The 18,734-nt window shown below is 49.8% G+C and overlaps 3 protein-coding genes across 4 annotated transcripts in view; 2 read left to right on the top strand and 1 right to left on the bottom strand.

Annotated features, from left to right (window-relative positions):
- Positions 1 to 11,265, top strand: part of LOC110531267 (1-phosphatidylinositol 4,5-bisphosphate phosphodiesterase eta-2) — an 85,200-nt gene extending 73,935 nt beyond the window's left edge. Inside the window, exons 21-23 of one of the 2 annotated variants that reach the window (XM_036988873.1) lie at positions 3,249 to 3,633; positions 10,141 to 10,164; positions 11,131 to 11,265. In XM_036988873.1, the coding sequence (XP_036844768.1) occupies positions 3,249 to 3,633; positions 10,141 to 10,154 (399 nt within the window). In that variant the 3' untranslated portion in view covers positions 10,155 to 10,164; positions 11,131 to 11,265. Of the gene's footprint in view, positions 1 to 3,248; positions 3,634 to 10,135; positions 10,165 to 11,130 lie in introns of both variants that reach the window. The other variant, XM_036988874.1, reaches the window with a different exon arrangement.
- The window catches only part of tnr5 (Tumor necrosis factor receptor superfamily member 5), a gene marked incomplete at its 5' end in the record, with an annotated part of 1,066,050 nt that overhangs the window by 265,475 nt on the left and 781,841 nt on the right, over positions 1 to 18,734 (bottom strand).
- On the top strand, positions 11,073 to 15,197 carry LOC118965942. The gene is made up of 2 exons (XM_036986970.1): positions 11,073 to 13,950; positions 13,994 to 15,197. The coding sequence occupies exon 1, from the start codon at positions 11,073 to 11,075 to the stop codon at positions 13,116 to 13,118; it is 2,046 nt and encodes a 681-aa protein (XP_036842865.1). The 3' UTR covers positions 13,119 to 13,950; positions 13,994 to 15,197.

Genomic DNA, 18,734 nt, shown 5'->3' with positions numbered 1-18,734 from the left:
CTCCCCTCTCTGTACATGGTGACCTCCCCTCACTCTGTACATGGTGACCTCCCCTCACTCTGTACATGGTGACCCTCCCCTCACTCTGTACATGGTGACCCTCCCCTCACTCTGTACATGGTGACCCTCCCCTCACTCTGTACATGGTGACCCTTCCCTCACTCTGTACATGGTGACCCTCCCCTCACTCTGTACATGGTGACCCTCCCCTCACTCTGTACATGGTGACCTCCCCTCTCACTCTGTACATGGTGACCTCCCCTCACTCTGTACATGGTGACCTCCCCTCACTCTCTACATGGTGACCTCCCCCTCTCACTCTGTACATGGTGACCCTCCCCCTCTCACTCTGTACATGGTGACCCTCCCCCTCTCACTCTGTACATGGTGACCCTCCCCCTCTCACTCTGTACATGGTGACCCTCCCCCTCTCACTCTGTACATGGTGACCCTCCCCCTCTCACTCTGTACATGGTGACCCTCCCCCTCTCACTCTGTACATGGTGACCTCCCCTCTCACTCTGTACATGGTGACCTCCCCTCTCACTCTGTACATGGTGACCTCCCCTCACTCTGTACATGGTGACCTCCCCTCACTCTGTACATGGTGACCTCCCCTCACTCTGTACATGGTGACCCTCCCCTTTCTGTACATGGTGACCCTCTCACTCTCACTCTGTACATGGTGACCCTCCCCCTCTGTACATGGTAACCCTCCCCCTCTGTACATGCTGACCATCCCCCTCTTTACATGGTGACCCCCCTCTCATCTGTACATGGTGACCCTCTCACTCTCACTCTGTACATGGTGACCACCCCCACTCTCACTCTGTACATGGTGACCCCCCCCTCTTACTCTGTACATGGTGACCACCCCCCCTCTCACTCTGTACATGGTGACCACCCCCCCTCTCACTCTGTACATGGTGATCACCCCCCTCTCACTCTGTACATGGTGACCACCCCCCTCTCACTCTGTAAATGGTGACCACCCCCCCTCTCACTCTGTACATGGTGACCACCCCCCCTCTCACTCTGTACATGGTGACCACCCCCCCTCTCACTCTGTACATGGTGACCACCCCCCCTCTCACTCTGTACATGGTGACCACGCCCCCTCTCACTCTGTACATGGTGACCCTCCCCTCACTCTGTACATGGTGACCCCCCCCTCACTCTGTACATGGTGTTCTCCCCTCACTCTGTACATGGTGACCCTCCCCCTCTCTGTACATGGTGACCCTCCCCTCACTCTGTACATGGTGACCCTCCCCTCACTCTGTACATGGTGACCTCCCCTCACTCTGTAAATGGTGACCCTCCCCTCACTCTGTACATGGTGACCTCCCCTCACTCTGTACATGGTGACCTCCCCTCACTCTGTACATGGTGACCTCCCCTCACTCTGTACATGGTGACCTCCCCTCACTCTGTACATGGTGACCTCCCCTCACTCTGTACATGGTGACCTCCCCTCTCTGTACATGGTGACCTCCCCTCACTCTGTACATGGTGACCTCCCCTCACTCTGTACATGGTGACCTCCCCTCACTCTGTACATGGTGACCTCCCCTCACTCTGTACATGGTGACCTCCCCTCACTCTGTACATGGTGACCCTCCCCTCACACTGTACATGGTGACCTCCCCTCACTCTGTACATGGTGACCTCCCCTCACTCTGTACATGGTGACCCTCCCCCTCTCACTCTGTACATGGTGACCCTCCCCCTCTCACTCTGTACATGGTGACCCTCCCCCTCTCACTCTGTACATGGTGACCCTCCCCCTCTCACTCTGTACATGGTGACCCTCCCCCTCTCACTCTGTACATGGTGACCTCCCCCTCTCACTCTGTACATGGTGACCTCCCCCTCTCACTCTGTACATGGTGACCTCCCCTCACTCTGTACATGGTGACCTCCCCTCACTCTGTACATGGTGACATCCCCTCACTCTGTACATGGTGACCTCCCCTCTCTGTACATGGTGACCCTCCCCCTCTCACTCTGTACATGGTGACCCTCTCACTATCACTCTGTACATGGTGATCCTCCCCCTCTGTACATGGTAACCCTCCCCCTCTGTACATGCTGACCATCCCCCTCTTTACATGGTGACCCCCCTCTCATCTGTACATGGTGACCCTCTCACTCTCACTCTGTACATGGTGACCACCCCCACTCTCACTCTGTACATGGTGACCCTCCCCCTCTCACTCTGTACATGGTGACCCTCCCCCTCTCACTCTGTACATGGTGACCTCCCCCTCTCACTCTGTACATGGTGACCTCCCCTCACTCTGTACATGGTGACCTCCCCTCACTCTGTACATGGTGACCTCCCCTCTCTGTACATGGTGACCTCCCCTCTCTGTACATGGTGACCCTCCCCCTCTCACTCTGTACATGGTGACCCTCTCACTATCACTCTGTACATGGTGACCCTCCCCCTCTGTACATGGTAACCCTCCCCCTCTGTACATGCTGACCATCCCCCTCTTTACATGGTGACCCCCCTCTCATCTGTACATGGTGACCCTCTCACTCTCACTCTGTACATGGTGACCACCCCCACTCTCACTCTGTACATGGTGACCCCCCCCTCTTTCTCTGTACATGGTGACCACCCCCCCTCTCACTCTGTACATGGTGACCACCCCCCCTCTCACTCTGTACATGGTGACCACCCCCCTCTCACTCTGTACATGGTGACCACCCCCCTCTCACTCTGTACATGGTGACCACCCCTCCTCTCACTCTGTACATGGTGACCACCCCCCCCTCTCACTCTGTACATGGTGACCACCCCCCCTCTCACTCTGTACATGGTGACCACCCCCCCTCTCACTCTGTACATGGTGACCACCCCCCCTCTCTCTCTGTACATGGTGACCACCCCCCTCTCACTCTGTACATGGTGACCCCCCCTCTCACTCTGTACATGGTGACCACCTCCCTCTCACTCTGTACATGGTGACCACCCCCCCTCTCACTCTGTACATGGTGACCACCTCCTCTCACTCTGTACATGGTGACCCCCCCCCCTTTCACTCTGTACATGGTGACCCTCACCCTCTCACTCTGTACATGGTGACCACCCCCCCTCTCACTCTGTACATGGTGACCACCCCCCCTCTCACTCTGTACATGGTGACCACCCCCCCCTCTCTGTCAGTACTGTATGTCCAGGGTAAATGCTTATTGTGAACCAGTTCATGATGTTGGTTTGTCTCGTCTCTTGTTCTCAGGGCAAGGTGTCCAGCGGCATCAAAGGGCTGTTTCACAGAAACCCAAAGCAGACTTCTCTCGACAGTCATGCTGCTGCACAGCTTAGCCATAAGCACACGTTCGGCGCCCACCTGCTGCGCCGCACGGCCAGCGCGCCCACCAAGGTCCTGCCTAAGGTCAAGGAGGGTTTCCCCGAGATCGCCACCGACACCAAAGACTACCGCTCAGAAGGCACCAGCGAGGACCGGGAGTTAGAGGACAGCCACCTCATTGCTTCCTCCCAGCCCCCGCTGCTCCACCAGGGCACCTGGGACACCACGGCCGCCGTTGCCCCCGCCGCATCACGCCAAGGCACCAACAGGCACCATGGCACCAACGAGGCTTTCCACCCCGACGAGGGCAAAGGTAAGGGCTCACCTCGCTTCCTCCGATATATTCCTTGAGCTAGCCCCTAAAGCGGGTCAATCGGCTACGTTGCCACGACTCCCTGAATGAGAAACATGGAGTGTTTGCCCACGTGGCAGGATGGGGGTGTCCTCCAACTGCATGATCTGTGTAATTAGCTCTAAGGAAAGCCCAGAGGAGAGGGAGTTCAAGGATGAGGAGAAATGGGGAGAGAGGACCAAGGCGTGGACAGAGAGGCCTGAGAGAGCCTTCCGCTATCCCACTCCCTTCAGGCAGGTTCAACCTGAGCCAAAGCCCAAACCACAGGCCCTGGCCGCAGCCCAGCCTGATGAGTCCCTGGCCCAGTCCAAGCCCAGAGCTGATGCCCTGCCCCTGTTCCTGCCCCAGGTGTTCTTCCGACCTATCCCTTTTCCCAGGTCCCGAGCCAGAGCCCATCAAACTCTGGACACCTGTCCCACTGAGGCTCACCCTGACCCAATTGAGGCTCACCCTGACCCAACTGAGGCTCACCCTGACCCAACTGAGGCTCACCCTGACCCAACTGAGGCTCACCCTGACCCAACTGAGGCTCACCCTGAGAGGAACACCTCCTCTTGCATCATGTCCCACCGGCGCTTCCCCTCCCCTCCTACCTCCCCGCTTGCGACGCTCACCCCCGACTGCCGGAGCGGTGCCCCGCTGCCCAACTACGGCAGTGCTTGCGGCCCGGCCCCTGGCACTACCATCAGCAGCTCCGACTGTGGCAGCTTGTCGCTCGGCGACAGTTGCAGCAGCTGCGAGAGCCTGGGGAGCCTCGAGCTGGCTCCTACGCTGCCTCCGCGAGGGGTTCTTGACAGCGGCAGGCTCGCCGTGGGCACCCTGCAGCGTGAGATGAACCTCCTCTTTCCTCAGAAGATGGACGAGCTGCTCAGTAAATCCCCCATGTTCTTTGCCAGGAAGGTGGAGCTGCCATTGCAGTGCCCACAGTAGTACCCATTGAGGTGTTTTAGAAGCACCTACAGCAGTCCCTTACAGTTGCCATAGTGAGCACATGTGCAGTGCTGATCCCCTAGTAATAAGCCATGTGCTGTGAGCAGTACCCCCAGAAGACCCACCCTTCAGAGAGCTGATGTCTATGGGTTTATAATGTAGTCTAGAACCCAGGTCCCCTCACTAATCAAAATCACCCTTTTGTCTAGACCTCCGGTTCTTCCACCAATCAAAAGTTACCTTTAGTGTTCTAGACCTCTGGTTCTTCCACCAATCAAAAGTTACCTTTAGTGTTCTAGACCTCCAGGTCTTCCACCAATCAAAAGTTACCTTTAGTATTCTAGACCTCCATTTCTTCCACCAATCAAAAGTTACCGTTAGTGTTCTAGACCTCCAGTTCTTCCACCAATCAAAAGTTACCTTTAGTGTTCTAGACCTCCGGTTCTTCCACCAATCAAAAGTTACCGTTAGTGTTCTAGACCTCCAGTTCTTCCACCAATCAAAAGTTACCTTTAGTGTTCTAGACCTCCGGTTCTTCCACCAATCAAAAGTTACCGTTAGTGTTCTAGACCTCCGGTTCCCTCACCACTCAGTCACCCTTTTATCTAGACCAACTCTGGACCTCAGTTCCACTGCTTTTTCTCTACATTGTTCCCCTCTGACCAAGGCGTGGACAGGGCTGATTTAGACCTGGGACACCGGCTGGTTACTAATTATGTATCAGGTAGAACAGAAAACCAGCAGGCTCCAGACCTCGTAGAGTCAGAGTTGAAGAACACTGATCCCCTCACCAATCAAGTTTGACTTTAGCTCATTAGCACATCAATTCCCACCAACTACCCATCGTTACTAGAATTTATAAGCTCAACAAAAAGGCATAACTGTAATAATGAGTAGCAAACTAGTAATGAGTTGTAAGAAAAATATTTCATCATTTTGTGCCCAACAGATAAAAGTACAGCAAGGAAAAGAAAATACAACAGATAATGATAAATCCACTATTCTATGGAAAGTACAGCACCTTGTTTGACTGAAGGCTCCATATCACTCTAGAACTCAACCCCTTGGTAACAATGAACATTAAACATCTCCCCCAAAAGTGAAAGAGCCAAACCATCATATGACTTGACCCGGGGGGGAGCCCTCCAACTCTCCTGGTCCAAACCCTGATGAACACCAGCTGTCCTCTCATCCCCTGCTCACCCAGACTTAGTATCTCCCACTCATTTATGGCGATGTTACAATGAAGGATGTTCACCATACATTTAGCACAATGTATTTCTATTCTATTACTGGTCTTTTCTCTTCAATCTTTAAACTCAGCTTCAGCTGCTACCCTTTCACTTAACACACAGGCTCTCTTGTGTCACGGTCTGTAATAAGTTTGTGGTAAGTTGTACTGTCTTTTCACAGCACAGTATACTTCAGTATATCTGTTGTAGACATGGTTTTTAAATAGTTTAGAAACGTGATATTGTGAAGTTGATCTTTTTGCCCTTATAATTAAGTAGTATTCTGATACTTTATCAATTTTCTCAAATGACTCTACGCACTCTTGTTTCAGCCCTCTCCTCTGCACTGTTCCCTCTGCTAACCTCCTTTGTTCTGTCCCTCTCTCTGCACTGTTCCCTCTGCTAACCTCCTTTGTTCTGTCCCTCTCTCTGCACTGTTCTCTCTGCTAACCTCCTTTGTTCTGTCCCTCTCTCTGCACTGTCCCCTCTCCTTCATCCAGTTGTGCTAACCTCCTTTGTTCTGTCCCTCTCTCTGCACTGTTCTCTCTGCTAACCTCCTTTGTTCTGTCCCTCTCTCTGCACTGTTCCCTCTCCTTCATCCAGTTGTGCTAACCTCCTTTGTTCTGTCCCTCTCTAAGCACTGTTCCCTCTGCTAACCTCCTTTGTTCTGTCCCTCTCTCTGCACTGTTCCCTCTCCTTCATCCAGTTGTGCTAACCTCCTTTGTTCTGTCCCTCTCTCTGCACTGTTCCCTCTGCTAACCTCCTTTGTTCTGTCCCTCTCTCTGCACTGTTCCCTCTGCTAACCTCCTTTGTTCTGTCCCTCTCTCTGCACTGTTCCCTCTGCTAACCTCCTTTGTTCTGTCCCTCTCTCTGCACTGTTCCCTCTGCTAACCTCCTTTGTTCTGTCCCTCTCCTCTGCACTGTTCCCTCTGCTAACCTCCTTTGTTCTGTCCCTCTCTCTGCACTGTTCCCTCTGCTAACCTCCTTTGTTCTGTCCCTCTCTCTGCACTGTTCCCTCTGCTAACCTCCTTTGTTCTGTCCCTCTCTCTGCACTGTTCTCTCTGCTAACCTCCTTTGTTCTGTCCCTCTCCTCTGCACTGTTCCCTCTCCTTCATCCAGTTGTGCTAACCTCCTTTGTTCTGTCCCTCTCTCTGCACTGTTCTCTCTGCTAACCTCCTTTGTTCTGTCCCTCTCTCTGCACTGTTCCCTCTCTGCTAACCTCCTTTGTTCTGTCCCTCTCTCTGCACTGTTCCCTCTGCTAACCTCCTTTGTTCTGTCCCTCTCTCTGCACTGTTCCCTCTCCTTCATCCAGTTGTGCTAACCTCCTTTGTTCTGTCCCTCTCTCTGCACTGTTCCCTTTGCTAACCTCCTTTGTTCTGTCCCTCTCTCTGCACTGTTCTCTCTGCTAACCTCCTTGTTTCAGCCCTCTCCTCTGCACTGTTCCCTCTCCTTCATCCAGTTGTGCTAACCTCCTTTGTTCTGTCCCTCTCCCTGCACTGTTCCCTCTGCTAACCTCCTTTGTTCTGTCCCTCTCTCTGCACTGTTCCCTCTGCTAACCTCATTTGTTCTGTCCCTCTCTCTACACTGTTCCCTCTCTGCTAACCTCCTTTGTTCTGTCCCTCTCTCTGCACTGTTCCCTCTGCTAACCTCCTTTGTTCTGTCCCTCTCTCTGCACTGTTCCCTCTCTGCTAACCTCCTTTGTTCTGTCCCTCTCTCTGCACTGTTCCCTCTGCTAACCTCCTTTGTTCTGTCCCTCTCTCTGCACTGTTCCCTCTGCTAACCTCCTTGTTTCAGCCCTCTCCTCTGCACTGTTCCCTCTCCTTCATCCAGTTGTGCTAACCTCCTTTGTTCTGTCCCTCTCTCTGCACTGTTCCCTCTCCTTCATCCAGTTGTGCTAACCTCCTTTGTTCTGTCCCTCTCTCTGCACTGTTCTCTCTGCTAACCTTCCTTTGTTCTGTCCCTCTCTCTGCACTGTTCCCTCTGCTAACCTCCTTGTTTCAGCCCTCTCCTCTGCACTGTTCCCTCTCCTTCATCCAGTTGTGCTAACCTCCTTTGTTCTGTCCCTCTCTCTAAACTGTTCCCTCTGCTAACCTCGTTTCAGCCCTCTCTCTGCACTGTTCCCTCTGCTAACCTCCTTGTTTCAGCCATCTCCTCTGCACTGTTCCCTCTCCTTCATCCAGTTGTGCTAACCTCCTTTGTTCTGTCCATCTCTCTGCACTGTTCCCTCTGCTAACCTCCTTTGTTCTGTCCCTCTCCTCTGCACTGTTCTCTCTGCTAACCTCCTTGTTTCAGCCCTCTCCTCTGCACTGTTCCCTCTCCTTCATCCAGTTGTGCTAACCTCCTTTGTTCTGTCCCTCTCTCTGCACTGTTCCCTCTGCTAACCTCCTTTGTTCTGTCCCTCTCCCTGCACTGTTCCCTCTGCTAACCTCCTTTGTGCTGTCCCTCTCTCTGCACTGTTCCCTCTGCTAACCTCCTTTGTTCTGTCCCTCTCTCTACACTGTTCCCTCTCTGCTAACCTCCTTTGTTCTGTCCCTCTCTCTGCACTGTTCCCTCTGCTAACCTCCTTTGTTCTGTCCCTCTCTCTGCACTGTTCCCTCTCTGCTAACCTCCTTTGTTCTGTCCCTCTCTCTGCACTGTTCCCTCTGCTAACCTCCTTTGTTCTGTCCCTCTCTCTGCACTGTTCCCTCTGCTAACCTCCTTGTTTCAGCCCTCTCCTCTGCACTGTTCCCTCTCCTTCATCCAGTTGTGCTAACCTCCTTTGTTCTGTCCCTCTCTCTGCACTGTTCCCTCTCCTTCATCCAGTTGTGCTAACCTCCTTTGTTCTGTCCCTCTCTCTGCACTGTTCTCTCTGCTAACCTCCTTTGTTCTGTCCCTCTCTCTGCACTGTTCCCTCTGCTAACCTCCTTGTTTCAGCCCTCTCCTCTGCACTGTTCCCTCTCCTTCATCCAGTTGTGCTAACCTCCTTTGTTCTGTCCCTCTCTCTAAACTGTTCCCTCTGCTAACCTCGTTTCAGCCCTCTCTCTGCACTGTTCCCTCTGCTAACCTCCTTGTTTCAGCCATCTCCTCTGCACTGTTCCCTTTCCTTCATCCAGTTGTGCTAACCTCCTTTGTTCTGTCCATCTCTCTGCACTGTTCCCTCTGCTAACCTCCTTTGTTCTGTCCCTCTCCTCTGCACTGTTCTCTCTGCTAACCTCCTTGTTTCAGCCCTCTCCTCTGCACTGTTCCCTCTCCTTCATCCAGTTGTGCTAACCTCCTTTGTTCTGTCCCTCTCTCTGCACTGTTCCCTCTGCTAACCTCCTTTGTTCTGTCCCTCTCTCTGCACTGTTCCCTCTCCTTCATCCAGTTGTGCTAACCTCCGTTGTTCTGTCCCTCTCTCTGCACTGTTCCCTCTGCTAACCTCCTTTGTTCTGTCCCTCTCTCTGCACTGTTCTCTCTGCTAACCTCCTTTGTTCTGTTCCTCTCTCTGCACTGTTCCCTCTGCTAACCTCCTTTGTTCTGTCCCTCTCTCTGCACTGTTCCCTCTGCTAACCTCCTTTGTTCTGTCCCTCTCTCTGCACTGTTTCCTCTGCTAACCTCCTTTGTTCTGTCCCTCTCTCTGCACTGTTCTCTCTGCTAACCTCCTTTGTTCTGTCCCCCTCTCTGCACTGTTCTCTCTCTGCTAACCTCCTTTGTTCTGTCCCTCTCTCTGCACTGTTCTCTCTCTGCTAACCTCCTTTGTTCTGTCCCTCTCTCTGCACTGTTCCCTCTGCTAACCTCCTTTGTTCTGTCCCTCTCTCTGCACTGTTCTCTCTGCTAACCTCCTTTGTTCTGTCCCTCTCTCTGCACTGTTCCCTCTGCTAACCTCCTTTGTTCTGTCCCTCTCTCTGCACTGTTCCCTCTCCTTCAACCAGTTGTGCTAACCTCCTTTGTTCTGTCCCTCTCTCTGCACTGTTCCCTCTGCTAACCTCCTTTGTTCTGTCCCTCTCTCTGCACTGTTCTCTCTGCTAACCTCCTTTGTTCTGTCCCTCTCTCTGCACTGTTCCCTCTGCTAACCTCCTTTGTTCTGTCCCCCTCTCTGCACTGTTCCCTCTGCTAACCTCCTTTGTTCTGTCCCTCTCTCTGCACTGTTCTCTCTGCTAACCTCCTTTGTTCTGCCCCTCTCTCTGCACTGTTCTCTCTCTGCTAACCTCCTTTGTTCTGTCCCTTTCTCTGCACTGTTCTCTCTCTGCTAACCTCCTTTGTTCTGTCCCTCTCTCTGCACTGTTCCCTCTGCTAACCTCCTTTGTTCTGTCCCTCTCTCTGCACGCTCTCTCTGTTCCTAGTGCAGAATTGAGGGGATGACAATAGCCAGGTAAGGAGAACCCTTGAATGTCTGCACCCTCACCCACTGTTTTCTGCTCATTCCCTGTGACTGTCTTCATAACCCTCCTTCACTCCCTCCACCCAGTCTCTGTAAGCACCGTGTACGCAGACTGGATCAGGGACTACGGTACCTGAACTCCTCTAATAATAAACACTTGTTTTTTGATTTCCGTTGCAAAACGTGTTTGCTACGTTACGCACTAATTAATATGACCCAAGTAGTCAGAGTCACAGATGGGGTTTAACAACACACTTTGTTGTCAACACACTTTGCACTGTGTTAGGACAAGCATGTCGAGGTTGAGCTATGGACACAGATTTTGGGGCACGTGGAGTCTCACTTGTGTGAATCATCATTCCACTCATAACTACACTGCTGGTAATTCCCATTCCATTGTTGCCATACTGTTATGTTTTCATCTCAGAACCATCCTGATCATCAGTGTATGAACGCAATTCACCAGAATGAATATTGGTCATTTAGGCATCTATCCATCAAGGTCCCATTTTAGTGCTCTATTTTAGTCTTTATAGTTTAAACGTTACAGATTCCCTGATTTGTAGAAATGTAAAGGTGATTTCAGATTGAGATGACATAAGCAGCGTTTTACCGTGAATACGGTCTCCGCTAAAGCGGGAACATTGCCTTTTTAAAAATGTCAATCATGCTGTAAAGCCGAACTTCCGGGATGCTGATTGAACCTATAAGCACATGTTGAATTGCAGTTAGGTTTCGTGTGAAACATTATATTTGTGTATATGCTGTGTGCATCATAAGATCCACATGATGATACTATACGTACCTGTCCCTGCCCAACCTGGCCAGGAAGAGCCTCAGCTGTCTGAGCAACGGAACCTCCCCGGCTGACATTACAGTAACCATTTTGACTGTTGATAATGAATGTAGTCCTGTGCTTACAGATCTGGTGCTCCTCTTTTCTCTCTCTCCCCCCAGACCCTTCCACAGTGCAGAGACCAGCTCCCCCTATTCGACTGCTCGCACCAATCGCTGATGAACTGGGGGACCGCCATCTCACTCACTCCTCTTCCACTCCAGCAGACCACTCATCCACACGTCACTCCCCACCTCCACCGCTCCCTATATCCACAGCAATCACCATCTTCACCTCATCCCCGGCTTCTAAGAGTGAGGCGGACAGTCCCGTTACCGGTATGGGGGAGGAGGGTCCCGTTAACAGTAGGGGGGAGGAGGGTCCCGTTACCGGTTGGGGGGAGGAGGGTCCCGTTACCGGTAGGGGGGAGGAGGGTCCCGTTACCGGTAGGGGGGAGGAGGGTCCCGTTACCGGTAGGGGGGAGGAGGGTCCCGTTACCGGTAGGGGGGAGGAGGGTCCCGTTACCGGTAGGGGGGAGGAGGGTCCCGTTACCGGTAGGGGGGAGGAGGGTCCCGTTACCGGTAGGGGGGAGGAGGGTCCCGTTAACGGTAGGGGGGAGGAGGGTCCCGTTACCGGTAGAGGGGACAACAAGAGACCACCTGCCCTTCACAGGACTACCTTTGCCCCTGTGACACATGACCCCAAAGACCTGAAACCCTCACAGTACAGTGGAGACCCCCGGGTCGATGATGGCACCTCGTCACCAGTGGGGCACTCTCCATGCCGAGTGGAAGCACCGTATACTCAGTCAGGCCACTCAAAGGACGATGCTGAACTCAAGACTGAGCTAAGTGCAAAGTCCCCTGTTCCTCTCGCCGACCACTCTGTAGACGCCAGCCCTCTGAAAGTCCAGGCCCTGAGAGCTCTGTTTGGCAGCAGCCCATTGAACACGCCTGTCAGAAGGACCAAAATCGAGGGCCACGTGCAGGCGGTGGCTGGGGGGCATCAGCAGTCATCAGCCATGCCAGAGGTGTGCACCGACGCCACCCTGAACGACCAGCTGTGGAGCAAGCTGGAGCCCAAGCCAGGCAGCCACAGAGACAGCGTGTCCTCATCCTCCAGCATATCGTCCAACGACACCGTCATTGACCTGTCCCTGCCCAATCTGGCCAGGACGAGCCTCACCTCTCAGAGCAACGGAACCTCCCCGGGCGACATCTTTCCGGACCCACCCTCCTGGGTCAACCGGCCATGCTCTGCCATAGCCTCCTTCGAGGCGCTGCAGGTCAGCAAGAGCAAGTCCAACCCCAACCTCCTGCAGGGCCACCTGGGGGAACCAGAAGACGAACTGCAACCCAGGCCCCTCGGCGCCCCCAGGGAGCCTCCAGTGGACTCACCCAGCAGAATAACCCAGAGGAGGCATACCTGGAGCCGCCTCTACATGGAAGGGCTGAAGCATTCCTCCCCCCCAGCCAAGAAGCCCTCTGCTGCCGCAACCAGCCCCCGGGATACCGTGGCCTCTATGTCTAAGAGCCTGGGGGACTTGACCTCGGATGACATTGCCTGCAACTTTGACAGCAAGTACCACAGCATCACCCGCAGCTTCATCATCAGGCCTTCCCGGAACGACCTGCGGCAGGGTTACCCTAACCATAATCCCCAGAGGCCCCGGCTGTCCAGCGACCTAACTGAGCAGCTGAGGAGGCTGACGGACGTGGAGCCCTTGACAGCTCGCGACTTTGCCCCCCAGGTGCGCCAGGGGCCCCTGGAGGAGCCTCAGGAGGAGCCCCCGCTACGGAGGACGTCGTCCCGGAGCCAGAGCAGGGTGCGCTACATCGCCAACAGGGCCAAGCAGGCCCAAGAGAGGCAGAGGCTGCAGTGTCTCAACCAGTCCCACCCTGCTACTGGTGCTGCTAACGCTAGCATTAGCGGTGGCGGTAGCCCCATGGAGGAGCGGGGGAACCCGGAGGGGGCGTGCTGCGTAGCCCGGAGCCCCTGCGCTAGCCTGGACCTGCTGAGCCAGCTCAGCACCCCAGGGCCCCCCAACAGACAGTCCCAGACCTCCCTGAACTCTGACAACAACGAGGTCTTTTTCATGCTCAAGCTCTGAGAATCAGACTCCTTTTGGAACTGAGCGTGAGAGAGACATTGAAGCATAACTCATTTAAAATTCCATCCAGCTTTCCAGGAAGGTAAATTGTAATTTTTATTAAAGGAATGACATTCTGTACATCTTGATAGGATGTGTTTTTAAATGTATTTAATCATGCAGAATCATGCTACTTCCAGACAGTCACAAGTTTTTCTCTGGTCAATGTGTTCAGTAACTCACATCAACTATGAACACCTATACACAGCAAATGCCTAGCTGGTCACAATGGATGGACTAGTCATTTTTACCACAATGGTCACAACAAACACCAAATAATTGCTCAGAAATAATAGAAACAGCAATGAGTTGTCTATGAAAGCATCCTTTACCAATGCACTCATTTGTTTGCACCAAATGAGGAACGGTGGAATGTGATTGGATAAGCAATGCCTGCCTGACTGTCTAGGTTCACAGTGACTTCCATGTTTGTATATCCCTGACTGTCTAGGTACACAGTGACTTCCATGTTGGTATATGCCTGACTGTCTAGGTACACAGTGACGGCCCATGTTTGTATATGCCTGACTGTCTAGGTAGACAGTGACGGCCCATGTTTGTATATGCCTGACTGTCTAGGTACACAGTGACTTCCATGTTTGTATATGCCTGACTGTCTAGGTACACAGTGACGGCCCATGTTTGTATATGCCTGACTGTCTAGGTACACAGTGACGGCCCATGTTTGTATATGCCTGACTGTCTAGGTACACAGTGACGGCCCATGTTTGTATATGCCTGACTGTCTAGGTACACAGTGACGGCCCATGTTTGTATATGCCTGACTGTCTAGGTACACAGTGACGGCCCATGTTTGTATATGCCTGACTGTCTAGGTTCAAAGACTTTTATGTTTTGAGTATTCATTGTGAGTTGAGCTGATCCTAAAGTAGCAATAGACGACCATTAGTGGAGTTTTACTATTCTAAAACCCTTTTTAAACTTCAAATTTTAACGATATGTATATACTGTACTTTTAAAATGTGTAGAGATGTTGTTGTTTTTAAAAAATATTTATTGAGCCAGTAGTTCTGAAAGTAGCGCTCATGAGACAAAACTGGTCCTCGAAAATGACATACTACGACACGTGCAGGTATGTGCATCACATCTTAGCTTTCTCTTTTGCTCTGCTTTGTATGTATCTTGCTAGCTGTCACTCAAACGGCGAGGGGCTGAAGCTCATTGGCTTGAACGTGAATTGCTAGGGGGCTGACCCATGTGGGGGAAAATGTAGGGAAAATGGCACCTCTCACCTTCCAGCTTTCAAACTAGAGATTCCGTGGCTAATTTGAGGTTAGACAGTAATTATTCTCATAGATTCTGCATGTATGATTTACATGTTGACACATCCAGCCCAAAGCGGGAGGTTTATAAAATACTTACTAGTCGCCAAAGTTCTTGAGCATGTCTTTTAAGATTGAATAATAAACTTTGTTAACGCATTATAAATCACCAGTCGCCCAGCCATGTGCTAGAAATATTTGTAAACAACTTAAACAAGTGTAATATATTGCAGATTATGGATTTTAAAAAAAGATTGTTGTTTAGTCAATGTGGAGTCTTTACTGAAAAGGATAAGAGTAAATGGCAACAATAATTATTTTTCCTAAAAAAATAAATCCAACTTTTAAAATTTTGTGAGTACAGTGAAGTGTGATTTGAATGAGCTGCCAGTGTAAAACTGTACCATACATAGTTATTCTACTTCAAGACTCCTGCTACCTGTTTTTTATTTGACTGCATGTTTTTTTAAACCCTTATGTACGTCTCTCTTATTTTATTATACAAAAAGTTTTTTATATGGGGAACTGATTTGTCGACGACTTCTTGTCTTGCTCAGTGTTCAGGCTGTTGAATGATGATTGGTTACACTGTCTTTGTAGATACTCAACCAGATAGCATTGACCCCGTTTCCAAGCATGTTTATTTGTTCTGTACAGTTTGCACTGCCATTCCAGTTCTCCGCAAAACTTTAGGAACAATATTGAAGTAAAAAACAGATGTAATTATGAACTGAATAAATCTCTCTTGTATATTTAACAAGCTTATTTTGTTAATTCAACGTCGCACTCTTGTCTCAGTGTTTGGACCGGAGATGTATCTTCCAACAAAATGGGAAGCCCGTTGAACTTATCCCTACAGAAGTTGCCATGGTTGTGCCATGTAGAGCGTTGGGCCAAATCAAATAAAATATTATTTGTCACATGTGCCGAATACAGCAGGTATACCTTACAGTGAATTGCTTACTTACAATACAAAAGCCAAAAGCCAGAGAAAATGCAGAGAGACAAATTCAAATAAATTACTATAAAAATCAAACTTTCATGAAATCACACATGTAAGATACCAAATTAAAGCTACACGTGTTGTGAATCCAGCCAACATGTCAGATTTCAAAAAGGCTTTTCGGCGAAAGCAAACGATGCTATTATCTGAGGATAGCACCTCCGTAAACAAAGAGAGAGAAGCATATTTCAACCCTGCAGGCGCGACACAAAACGCAGAAATACAAATATAATTCATGCCTTAACTTTGACGAGCTTCTTCTGTTGGCACTCCAATATGTCCCATAAACATCACAAATGGTCCTTTTGTTCGATTAATTCCGTCGATGTATATCCAAAATGTCCATTTATTTGGCGTGTTTGATCCAGAAAAACACCGGTTCCAACTTGCTCAACGTGACTACAAAATATCTCAAAAGTTACCTGAAAACTTTGCCAAAACATTTCAAACAACTTTTGTAATACATCTTTAGGTATTTTTTAAAGTAAATAATCGATAAAGTTGAAGACTGGATGATCTGTGTTCAATACAGGAAGAAAACAAACTGACGCTACCTTTCTGGTCACGTGCCTCTAACAAACAGTACACTTCAAGTGACCCTCATTTTGAACAGGGCTACTTCATTACACAAAGGAAAAACCTCAACCAATTTCTGAGACTAGTGACATCCAGTGGAAGCGGTAGGAACTGCAAGAAGGTCCCTCAGAAATCTGGATTCCCAATGAAAACCCATTGAAAAGAGAGTGACCTAAAATGGTTTTCTGAATGGTTTTTCCTCAAGGTTTCGCCTGCTAAATAAGTTATGTTATACTCACAGACATGATTCAAACAGTCTTAGAAACTTCAGAGTGTTTTCTATTCAAATCTACTAATAATATGCATATCTTATCTTCTGGGGATGAGTAGCAGGCAGTTGAATTTGGACATGCATTTCATCTGGACGTGAAAATACTGCCCCCTGTCACCAAGAAGTTTTAACCAACAATGCTTTAAAAATGTAAGTAACAAATTATTAAAGAGCAGCAGTAAATAACAATAGCGGGGCTATATAAAGGGGTTACCAGCACAGTCGATGTGCGGGGGCACCGGTGTTGTTGATGGATCGAATCCCTGAGCTGACAATGTAAAAATCTGTCGTTCTGCCCCTGAGCAAAGCAGTTTAACCCACTGTTCCCCGGGTTCCGAAGACGTGGATGCCGCCACCCCCCCCCCCCCCCCCCCCCCCCCGGGTTAAATGAGGAAGATGCATTTCAGTTGAATACATTATGAACTGCCTTCCTGGACTGTGTTGACCAACCATCACCTATCCCAACCTCATTGGCGTAGTTCATCACACTCCCTGATGGGGAGAAATGTTCCAGAACAATGACTCGGTCCACAATACATGCCCAATATATTATAAAAAATAAACGTCATCCTTTCTATTACATTTGCGAACCCAAGATTTTGAAAGATAAAATGTGGTCGTCACACTTGAACTGAACTACAACTTTTTAAGGCTTAAAGCTCAAACCTCTGAAGGCCTTCAAAAGACTTCAAATGTAATCCAGGAACTAATGCCTTGCTTGCTACAGGGTGAGAAACGGGTCATGCTACATATGGCAAAGCACCAGAAGCATAGTGTTTAGACGGTTAAAGCCTCGCTTATACTTTCGCTCCACTGACCTGTCACTCAACGGACAACAGTCGACCATCATTTTTTTTTGTCTGGCGTTGCTAAGGCAACGGACACCTCTGGTGGAATTGTTGGCTATAGCCAGGCCGCTTATTTTGTACTGGGAAAGGCTTCACAAAAGACTGCTTCATTAGGATTCCAAGGGCACTTCGACTCCCCTCTTCAAACCGTATTTATCAAGCCGGTTGGACATGGTTCAATCTGGAGCCCTTTTGAGTCACTACTGAACTGAGGGAATGATGGTGTCACCGGGGCTTGAATGCCTCACACCAAACTCCAACCCCCCATAACTCCGAGCTCACAACTTTTGGATTTCTCTGGAAGAAATTGAGATGTACGGAATTAAGTAAATAAAGTTTGTAAGACTGAACTCCTCTATGAATTCACCTTCTGTTGCCAGAGTCCCAGGCGTTCTTCCAAAGTATACAACATGAAAAAGATGAGTTAATTGCCCTGTGTTAATCTCTTTAGTTAAATTGAACGGGCTGCTTGGGTACCTAATACGTACTTCTCTGATTATTGAATAGAGCAGTAATTCAAGTCTCTTGGATGTTGTCAAGGGGATTAACATGAACTAACCAAACAAGCTAACTCTGCCCAATACCAAAATAAACAGGTTGAACCTTCATTCAGCTCTTTACCAATTAACTTCTAGGACAGAACAAACAACTTGTTAGCATCAAGATTTTTTCGATCTGTTATTCTGCACTAACTCTGACCCCTTCCTCAAAATAATTATTCTACAAACAGATATCTCTCCCTCTCTAGCACTGTTCTTCTGCAAATAACTCCTTTTAGGGTTAGCTTCAAAAATAGGGCACTTGTTTTCAGTGACCACATATCTTCCCTCTGGTTCCAACCTCCTGATGATTCCCAAAGGATTCAGAAATCTGCCCCTCATTGCGCCACTCTTCCCCCCTGATTTCTGGGAACAGTATCTGTTCCATTGGCTGCCAACAAGGCAGGATGAGAGGGACTCTTGTGTAACCTGACAAAAACAAGCCTTGCCATCCTGATATGCACCAATCCAAGACTCATAGCCTGTAGTTCCAAATAAGAGAACCAGTCACAGTGGCCTGCTGCTTGGTTGAGTTGATGTGATCACTTTGTACGGACGGGATTGAGTCTACAGATAATAGACTTACAGTTATTACTAGATTTGTTACACATGGACTTAAATAGGGAGATGTTGGGGGCTCTCTCTTATGTAACCTGACAACATGCCTATCCATCTGGATTGTTACACATTCAAATCAAATTTATTTATAAAGCCCTTCTTACATCAGCTGCTATCTCAACGTGCTGTACAGAAACCCAGCCTAAAACCCCAAACAGCAAGCAATGCAGGTGTAGAAGCACGGTGGCTAGGAAAAACTCCCTAGAAAGGCCAAAACCTAGGAAGGAACCTAGAGAGAAATCAGGCTATAAGGGGTGGCCAGTCCTCTTCTGGCTGTGCTGGGTAGAGATTATAACAGAACATGGCCAAGATGTTCAAATGTTCATAAATGACCAGCATGGTCAAATAATAATCACAGTAGTTGTCGAGGGTGAAACAAGTCAGCACCTCAGGAGTAAATGTCAGTTGGCTTTTCATAGCCGATCATTAAGAGTATCTC

The sequence above is a fragment of the Oncorhynchus mykiss genome, chromosome 9, assembly GCF_013265735.2.
Source record: "Oncorhynchus mykiss isolate Arlee chromosome 9, USDA_OmykA_1.1, whole genome shotgun sequence".
In the NCBI taxonomy this organism is placed as follows: Eukaryota; Metazoa; Chordata; class Actinopteri; order Salmoniformes; family Salmonidae; genus Oncorhynchus; species Oncorhynchus mykiss.
The sequence above is the reverse complement of the archived record's forward strand: the minus strand, read 5'-3'. Positions and strand labels throughout refer to the sequence as shown.